Here is a 9,537-nt window from a genome sequence, read left to right as displayed (position 1 = left end):
TAACAAGGCGAAATCGAGATGATTTACTCAGAATTTCAATTTCAGGATACTGAGGACTGGGGTGGGTGTGTGGAGTTGCAAGTTTAACTCAAAGCCTTGTCTCACTGGGTCAACTGAGGCCCAGGTAAAAGGTTTTAAAATCCTCAGCTCCCAGAGAGCAACCTTCCACACCCTGTTCCTCAAGGCCCCCAGAGAAGATGTGTTCCAGCCTTCCTCTGCCCGCCCCCAAATACCAGGGCTCTCTTTCTGAGCCAGGTGAAGCCACAGGCAGCAGTGCAAGGACAGAGCCCACAACCGTCCAGAGGAAGGGCCAGTGGGTGCCACCTGGTTTGCACCTGTGCCTTTACCCTGCCCGGTTCCTGAGGAGGACTGCAGCCCCAGACGCTGGAGGCAAACAGCCCGCTTCCTATAACTGGGTTCCAGTCCCACCCCTTTCAAAGGCATGAAACTGAGAAGCATGAAGGCATGAAACATGGGCAGCTGCCGACCATTCTAGTTAAACGGGCCCGGTCTGGTCCCAGGGCGCGCGCGCGGCCATGCCAGGTGCAGGGAGATCTGGCCAGCATGTTACTCTGGGGGGCGAGCTTCATCGGCCTGCAGCTTTCCCTCTCCTGCTGCTGGGCTTTCAGCTGCCACAGCACCGCGTCCTCCTCTGACTTCAGCCTCCCTGGGGATTACCTGCTTGCGGACCAGTTTCCTCCCCACGGTGACTATCTAGGGGTGAGATGCAGACCCACAGTGACCTTCTGTGACAGGTGAGTGAGGGGTCAGCAGAACTGTCACCTAGGGGGGCCCATGTCTACGGGGCCCTCTGCCAGCCCCCCTCAGCAAGACCCTGCCAGTTCTGCCTCTGGGGTGACCGTCTGCCTCCAGTCCCTACCCAACCTGCAGGCGCCACCTTCAAGTGCTAGCTAGCCCCTTCCCCGGCACCTTGTAATACAGTTTCCACTTTGTAATATGTCCTTTTGCCCTGGCTGTTAGAGTCCTTTGTCTTTTAATTCCATGCCAGTTGTTTCCCGGCTTTGTGATGTAACTAGATGGCAAGGATTAAGCAAGCATGGCCTCTCCCCTCCTCCGTCTCCTCCCCCACCCCATTCCTCCCCAAGTTCACACTCCTTAGTCTCCCAGATGGCGAGTACAGTCCTCCAGGGGAGGCTTCCCCCCTGTGTGGGAACACATAGCAGTAGATGCTTCAGGAGCTTAGCAAAGATAAACTAGGTTGGTGTCTTCATGAAGTCAACAGTCTAGGTAGAAAAAACAACGGCTTTTCTTATAAAGAAGATAGTTTCTTGCCATCCATACAAGTGTTAGATTTGGGCAGCTCGAAGATGTATCATGGCTCAGCAGTAGGATGCCCGAACCATGAAGCACACCTGACAGCCAGCCCAGGAGGAAGGTTCTGGAAAGCCTGGTGCAGGAGGACTGGCCCAAAGAGCTACAGGTGGGAGCCTGGGAAGAAAAGACTTGAGGAGGAGACATATGAAAACCGGCTTCAGGTAACTGAAGGGCTGTCACGGGCAGGAGGTACTGCATTTCCTTCCAGTGACTCAAGGACAGAAGTGATAGGAACGATGGGAGAGCCTAGCAACAAGCAGAGAGGCTGGGAAATGGAACAGGCTGGCACACTCTCCAAGGAGGGCTGAATCATGTCCCCAGTGCGCCCTTGTCGGTGTTTCCCAGAGAGGCCATGAGGAACACAGGCCCTCATCACAGGCATGAGTGTCCCAGTGAAAAGTACTAGTTAAACAAGGTTAAGCATGGACCGTGGTTAATTCCATGTGTCAACTTGGCTAGGGCCTGGTGCCCAGTTGTTTGGTTAAACACCAGTCTAGATGTTGCTGTGAAGGTATTTTTAGACGTGGTTAATATTTGTCTATTTTTAAGATTTTTTTGATGTGAACCATTTTTAAGGTCTTTACTGAATTTGTTACAATATTGCTTCTGTTTTACGTTTTGGTTTTTTTGGCCGCGAGGCATGTGGCATATTAGCTCCCAGCCAGGGATCGAACCCACACCCACTGCACTGGAAGGTGAAGTCTTAACCACTGGACCACCAGAGAATTCCCATAGATGTGGTTAACGTTTAAATCAATAGACTGAGTAAAGCAGATTGCCCTCCATCATGTAGGTGGGCCTCATCCAAACAGTTGAAGACCTTAAGAGAAAAGATGGAGGTCCCCGGAAAAAGAAAGAACTCCACCTTCAGCCTCAGCCTCGACTGCAAAATAAAGTCTCGTGGGAATTTCTAGCCTGCCCTGCAAATCCCAGACTAGCCAGCCCCCATAATCCCATGAGCTAATTCCTTAAAATAAACCTCTCTTGTTTGCTCTCTCTCTCACTCTGTCTCCCTCTCCCTCTCTCTCTCTATGTATATATGTATGTATCTCATCTTGGTTCTGTTTCTCTGGAGAACCCTGACTAATATAGCAGGTTTCTCTCCTACAGGACTTGGGAGCCTTTCAGTGCTAACATGCTTATTTGGGGGGAGGTGGGCATGGTATGTGTATTTCTCCAATTTGCCCCCTACCTCTCCGAAGGCCTGTCAACAGAACCATGTGTGCCACAGGGTCCACACTGAGGTCATGGTTGTAGGGGGCTGAACAGATGACCTCAGAGGTTCTTTTCTACCCCCCAAGCCTGGGGTTCCAGGAGACCAGAGGGTCTCAGCAGGACCTTTTGCCCTTTTCAGCTCTCAGCCTGGCTTTCCCTACAGGCCTAGCACCTTCAACGGCCACGGCTACCACCTCTTCCAGGCCATGCAGTTTGGCATCGAGGAGATAAACAACTCCACCGCCCTGCTGCCCAACGTCACCCTGGGGTACAAGCCGTACGACGGGTGCTCGGAGTCAGCCAACGTGTTTGCCACGCTGAGCCCGCCAGGGACGTGCTACGTGGAGAGCCAAGGAGACCCTGCCCACTACTCCCCCGAGATTGTGGCGGTGATTGGGCCCGACGCCAGCAACTATGTTGCCACCACTGCAGCCCTGCTGAGCCCCTTCCTGATGCCCCTGATAAGCTGGCGCCCTGGCAGTTCGCTCACCTCCCCTCCTGCCAAGTCCAGTGTGCGCTGGGGTGAGTGGGCAGGAGCTGCCATGCCTGAGGCCAGCCTGGACTCCTGGACCTCCTGGGCAGTCACTGCTCATTAGTCACCTGCCTGGCATTCCTTCCTGTCCAAGCGCCGCTTCCAGGTCTCCCTGCCTCAGTGCTCACTGGAAAATCCATTCTCCTCGGAAACTTCTGCCCTTCTTTCTTCTCCCGCTGTCCTATCACCTTTGTGCAGAACTGGACACCCTTTGTTTCCCAGCCCCCCAGACTCAGGCTCAGAGGTGTGGCATCTGTCCCTGTGCGGGCCAGCCCCGTCCTTCCCCTACTCTGCTCATCGACCTCTCCCTGGGCCTCCTCCCCCACCCACACGCTTTGCCCGTCTGTCTGTCCTCCTCTTCCCTCCAGGCGCTTCTCCTCTCAGACCTGGCTAACACTGCCCTGCTTCCATTCAGGCTTCTCCGCAGAGTCCTCTGTTCCTGTTGCTTCTCCCTCTTTGCCTTGACTCCTCCCTCCGCTGCCCTGGACTCTGCCCTTCTAGCCGGTGCTGGAAGGTGCAGCTGGGTAGGGACTGGACGTGGTTCAGGTGGCCAGTCCGGAGGGGGAACCCAGCACCATCTTGCTCAGGTGGGCTGGTGCAGGGCCCAGTAGGTGGCCTTTAATCCATTTGATCTTTTTTTTTTTTTTTTGGCCCCATGCTGCTCAGCATGCAGGATCTTAGCTCCCCGACCAGGGATCGAACCCATGCCCCCTGCATTGAAAGCGTGCAGTCTTAACCACTGGACGGCCAGGGAAGTCCCTCCATTTGACCATTTTGACACTTTCCCTCAGCATTTATGACCCTTTCACTTGGGGCACTTCTTTCTTGGTCTCCTTTAGAGAATTCTGCCCCCACCACCGGCCCCCATCTCCTCTGAGAAGGCGGTGACTCCCTAGGGCAGACCCCTCCCCTTCCCAGGCAGGCCGAGGACGGGGCTGAAATTCCTGTCTCCACCTCCCTTCTGACCCCTGAGCACCAGCCTGATTTCCAGACGCTCGCCCAGCGTCTCCACTTCATGGACCCAGCAGGCCCCCAGATGAACTTCCCTCCCCACGTAACACAAGCCTCTTGTCTTCCTGCATCCCCTGCCTGGCCCGTGTGGCAGAGTGACTGTCTCTAGGGAAGCCAGAAACCCTGCAGTCCCACCTTCACTCCCTTCCCTGCCCCTACATTTAGCTCATCTGCACGGCCTCTGCCGGGGGTCGGTGGGGGAGGGGGCCCTCACCGCTGCCAGCTGTCCCTTCTTCTCTATGGCCACTGCCGCAGCTTTAACTGACCGCCCTCCCCTCTCATCTAGATGATTCCATCAGGTCCTAGGAGTTACTCTGTGACTCTGGCCTTGAGCCTTTTTGTTGTTGTTGTTAGTTCCCTGACCAGGGATTGAACTTGCGCCCTTAGCAGTGAAAGCTTGGAGTTCTAACCACTGGATAGCCAGGGAATTCGCCTGGCCTTGAGCCTTTTTAAACACGTTCCTCACTGATCAGAGATACACTCCTAAAACACAAGTCTGATGTCACTTCCCTGCTTAAACCCTGAGGCCTTGGGATAAAGCCCCAGCCCCGCAGCAGGGGGCTAAGGCTTCCCACCCTGACCAGACACACCTGCTCAGGGTCTCTTTCTTCCTGGATCTGACCTCCAGCCGAGTGGAAGTCCCTGAAGGGACACACACACACACACACACACACACACACACGTACCATTTCACTCCCTGCATGCGGCTGTGGTCCCTTTGTCCACAGGACAGATTCCCATTCTTCTCCCAGAAGTCTCCCTGGGGACCTGCTCCCTACCTGACATGTAACCTGTTAGCCTCGTGTGTCAAGTGGTGCTCTGCTTGAGACCCTGGGCCAGGACCTTGTCTCCATCCTCCCCGTGTCCCCGCGCCCAGCACAGGGCTGGCACTGGGGGGGGCCCTCATTCGAGGCTGATGCCACAGAACTTGCTGAACTGAACCCCACAGGTCAGCTCTGATGCCAGCAGCGTGATGCTCAGCGTGAAGCGGCTCTGCCCCTCTTTTCTGCACACCATCCCAAGTGATGAGCGCCAGGTGGAGATCTTGATGCTGCTGTCGCGGAGGTTCGGGTGGGTCTGGATCTCCATGGTGGGCAGCGAAGGTGACTACGGGCAGCTAGGGGTGCAGGCGCTGGAGGACCAGGCCACCCAGCAGGGCATCTGCGTTGCCTTCAAGGACACTGTGCCTTTCTCTACCCAGCCGGGCGATGAGAGGATGCAGAGCGTGATACGCTGCCTGGCCCAAGCGAGGACCGCGGTCGTGGGCGTTTGCTCCAGCAGGCAGCTGGCCAGGGTGTTCTTTGAGTCCGTGGTGCTGGCCAAGCTGACTGCCAAGGTGTGGATCGCCTCAGAAGACTGGGCCATCTCCAGACACATCAGCAATGTGCCTGGGATCTGGGGCATCGGCACAGTGCTGGGCATGGCCACCCCACAGAGGCGTGTCCCTGGCCTGAAGGAGTTTGAAGAGGCCTATGTCTGGGCAGACAAAGGAGCCCTTGGGCCTTGCCTCATGGGCTCCTGGTGCAGCAGCAACCAGCTCTGTAGAGAGTGCTGGGCTTTCGCGGCACAGAAGATGCTCACACTTGGAGCATTCTCCATGAGCTCCGCCTACATCTACCAGGCTGTCTATGCCGTGGCTCACAGCCTCCACCAGCTCCTGGGCTGTGCCTCTGGAGTCTGTTCCAGAGGCTGGGTCTACCCCTGGCAGGTAAGGCACTTAACCTGCCGCTGGCACCCTATATCAGGGTGCTTTCCTGAGGCAAGCAGAGCGGTTCCTCTTCGGCTACCCTAAATGGAAGGGGTCGGGGACAAAGGCCCCGCCTGGAGGCTGATTCCTTCTCTGAGGCTCGTGTTCGTCTTCTGTTCTCTGAACTGTGGCCCCTCCCACCCACCATGCCTCAGATCCAGGGCTTGAAACCTCTGCAAAGGGCTTCTTTGTTAGAGACTTCCTCTCAGGAGGCTGGATAGGAGGGTGAAGGGGCCTCCTAGGAGGGGAGAGAGCCTGAGGAAAGGACCAGAACTTCCAGATGGGCTGAAACCACCCAGATGGAAGCTCAGCAAGGCCCCACGCACTTGCTTCCTGGGCCGTCTGGGTCCCAGTGGGTCCTGGAGGAGCAGCCTCTGCCAGCTATGGCAGCGCCGTTATCCCTGTTTGTTTCAGCTTCTGGAGCAGATACTCAAGGTGAATTTCCTTTTACACAAGGACATTGTGACATTTAATGACAATGGCGACCCCCTCAGCAGTTATAATTGCCTGGGACTGGAGTGGCCCCAGCTGGACCTTCAGGGTCGTCGGCTCCTCCTTTTGGTCTCCAGTTTGGCTAGACATAAATACGATCAAAAGCCGGTGGCATGGAAAGGACAACTGGGTAATGGGGACATGGTCACTCACCAGGTGATTGCCTGACAGGCAGCCTGGAGCACAGGGACAATGTTGACACAGAGCAGGAGAGGGGATCCCAAGTATCAGGCCACTATGACTCTCCCCAGCCCTGCCAGGGAAGCTCCACAGGCTCACAGACAGACGCCCGGTCGTCACTGGTTCACACAACCAGGGGCTCTGCCCTGGGAGTAATCTGCAAAGGCGGATGCCCAGAGATCCAGTTTTCCATCCTAAGAACGAGTGTCCCTTGAGCTGGGCCCCTCCGCATGGTTGCAGAACACCTGTGGCTTCTTTTTTTTTGCGGTACGTGGGCCTCTCACTGTTGTGGCCTCTCCCATTGCGGAGCACAGGCTCTGGACGCACAGGCTCAGCGGCCATGGCTCACGGGCCCAGCTGCTCATGTGGGATAAGGGATCCCATGTGGGCATGTGGGATCCTCCCGGACCGGGGCACGAACCCGCATCCCCTGCATCGGTAGGCGGACTCTCAACCACTGCGCCACCAGGGAAGCCCCTAGCCTGTGGCTTCTTGCAGGTGCCTCAGTCTGTGTGTTCCAGCGACTGTCCTGAAGGGGACCAGAGAGTGATCATGGGCTTCCACCACTGCTGCTTCGAGTGTGTGCTCTGTGAGGCCAGGACCTTCCTCAACAAGAGTGGTGAGTGACCCAGTGATGAGTGGGCGAAACACCCAGCACTCCTAGGGTCTGTAGAGCAGATGAAAGGACCTCCCTTGGGCCACACATGTGCAGAACCAGGGCCCTGGTCACTTTGCTGCCAGTTAGGGACAGGTTGGGGGACACCTTCTATCAGACTGAATTCTGATCAAGCAGAAAGAAACAAGCAGTTGAAGCCCTCATATGTAGCTGAGTTTCTTTCTTTCTTTTTCTTTCTTTCCTTCTTCCTTTCTTCCTTTCTTCCTTCCTTCCTTCCTTCCTTTCTTTTCTTTCTTTCTTTCATTTTTGCCTGCATTGGGTCTTAGTTGTGGCATGCCGGATCTTTCGTTGTGGCCCATGGGCTTCTCTCTAGTTGTCGCATGTGGGCTCAGTGGTTGCAGCATGTGAGCTTAGTTGCCCCGCAGCATGTGGGATCTTAGTTCCCTGACCAGGGATCAAACCCGTGTTTCCTGCATTGGAAGGCAGATTCTTAACCACTGGACCACCAGGGAAGTCCCCCTAAATTCAACCTCTTTATCCAAACAGATGTGGCTCTCATTCTCTTTGTGCCCTCCCATGTTATCTGTATGAAGTCCCTTCTGTTGTCCATGCCAGTGACAGCTGACACCTTGAAGAGCTTGGCCTGAATGCAGATACTAGCATGTCTGCAGCAGGACAAAAAGCATACTCTACCCAGTGATGCAAGGTCAAGACCAGAGAGCAAACAGAGGTAGCTAAGGGCTCAGCCCAGAGCTGGACTCCAGGGGCCACGTGCCTTCCTTTTACTGTCTCTATGGGCATGGGAATGTATCTCTTCTTTCCTGAGAGAGTCAACTCAGAGAAACCACAGAGCGGCAGCTCAGGCAGGTGGATTTGGCTAGTGGGAGTGCTGGGGAGAGACGAAAAGACCCTTCCTTTGGGGCTGGCTGCTCGCATTGGATCATAGCCTCAAGGTTATGTGGGTTAAGGCCCTCTCTACGACCTCTTGGTTTGCAAACCCCTTCTGGGTTTCATGGGATCGTGAGCCACACAGAACCAATCCAGGTGTCTTCACAATCTGTAATTAACACAGGCATGTTGAGGAAACACTTGGCCTGGGGGCCCTCACCCAGGGCTACCCCGTGGTAGAGCTGTGCCTGGCAGAGCCCAGCTCCTGTGCTACAGCCCTCCCAGAACCTTGCGGGCTTGCACGGCCTCCCTTCCCTTCCCCATTCCTGCTATGCTCACCCGGTTCTCAGGAACCCTCTCTGCCTTCCCTTCGAGACCCCTACAGCTGCCAACCTTGTGGGAAAGAAGAGTGGGCACCTGAGAGAAGCCAGGCCTGCTTCCCATGCACCGTGGTGTTTCTGACTTGGCATGAGCCCATCTCTTGGGTGCTCCTGGCAGCTAATACGCTGCTGCTGCTGCTGGTGGCTGGGACTGCTGGCCTGTTTGCCTGGCACCTAGACACGCCTGTGGTGAGGTCGGCTGGAAGCCGGCTGTGCTTCCTCATGCTGGGCTCCCTGGCGGGGGGCAGCTGCGGCCACTATGGCTTCTTTGGGGAGCCCACTCTGCCCACATGCCTGCTGCGCGAAGGCCTCTGCCCTTGGTTTTGCCATCTTCCTGTCCTGCCTGACGATCCGCTCCTTCCAACTTGTGTTCATCTTCAAGTTTTCTGCCAAGGTACCCACCTTCTTCCGTGCGTGGGTCCAAAACCACAGTGCTGGCCCGTTGGTGGTGATCAGCTCAACAACCCAGCTGCTTATCTGTCTGACGTGGCTTGCGGTGTGGACCCCACTGCCCCCTAGGGAATACCAGCCCTTCCCTCAGCTGGCGGTGCTTGACTGCACAGAGGCTAACCCACCGGGCTTCATGCTGGCTTTCGCCTACAATGGCCTCCTCTAGGTCAGCGCCTTTGCCTGCAGCTTCCTGGGCAAGGACCTGCCAGAGAACTACATTGAGGTCAAATGTGTCACCTTCAGCCTGCTCCTCAACTTCATGTCCTGGATCGCCTTCTTCACCATGGCCAGTGATTACCAGGGCAAGCACCTGCCCACGGTCAATGTGCTGGCCAAGCCGAGCAGCCTGAGTGGCGGCTTCAGCGGTTATTTCCTCCCCAAGTGCTATGTGATCCTGTGCTTGCCCAGATCTCAACAGCACCGAGCACTTCCAGGCCTCCACCCAGGACTACACCAGGCGCTGTGGCTCCACCTGACCAGTGGATCCGGCAGGGTCAAGCCGGGGCAGGGTGGACTGGAAGTCTCTACTGCTCTCAGGGTTGAAGGTGGAATGGGGCGCCCAGGACCTGGGGTGTCCGGGAGGCCTCTGGGCTCCTCAGCCTTGGCTTGGGAAGTGTAAGCCCACGGGAGAGCTCAGTCCGGGCTGCGCTGGTTGCCAATAAAGAGGTGAAAGGTGCGTCTTGGCTGTGCT

At 56.3% G+C, this 9,537-nt stretch overlaps 1 protein-coding gene across 1 annotated transcript; it reads left to right on the top strand.

Moving 5' to 3' along the window:
• Positions 1–564: 564 nt before the first annotated feature.
• TAS1R1 (taste 1 receptor member 1) lies at positions 565–9,516 on the top strand. The gene is given in 9 exon segments (XM_029230385.1): positions 565–755; positions 2,714–3,019; positions 5,048–5,801; positions 6,255–6,343; positions 6,345–6,462; positions 7,011–7,131; positions 8,392–8,707; positions 8,709–9,249; positions 9,251–9,516. Coding segments are annotated over 9 exon segments (2,508 nt in total). The 3' UTR covers positions 9,323–9,516.
• Positions 9,517–9,537: the final 21 nt, after the last annotated feature.

This window comes from Monodon monoceros, unplaced genomic scaffold (assembly GCF_005190385.1).
Source record: "Monodon monoceros isolate NGI ecotype Baffin Bay Population unplaced genomic scaffold, NGI_Narwhal_1 Super_Scaffold_18, whole genome shotgun sequence".
In the NCBI taxonomy this organism is placed as follows: domain Eukaryota; kingdom Metazoa; phylum Chordata; class Mammalia; order Artiodactyla; family Monodontidae; genus Monodon; species Monodon monoceros.
This window is presented reverse-complemented; position numbering and strand designations above follow the sequence as displayed.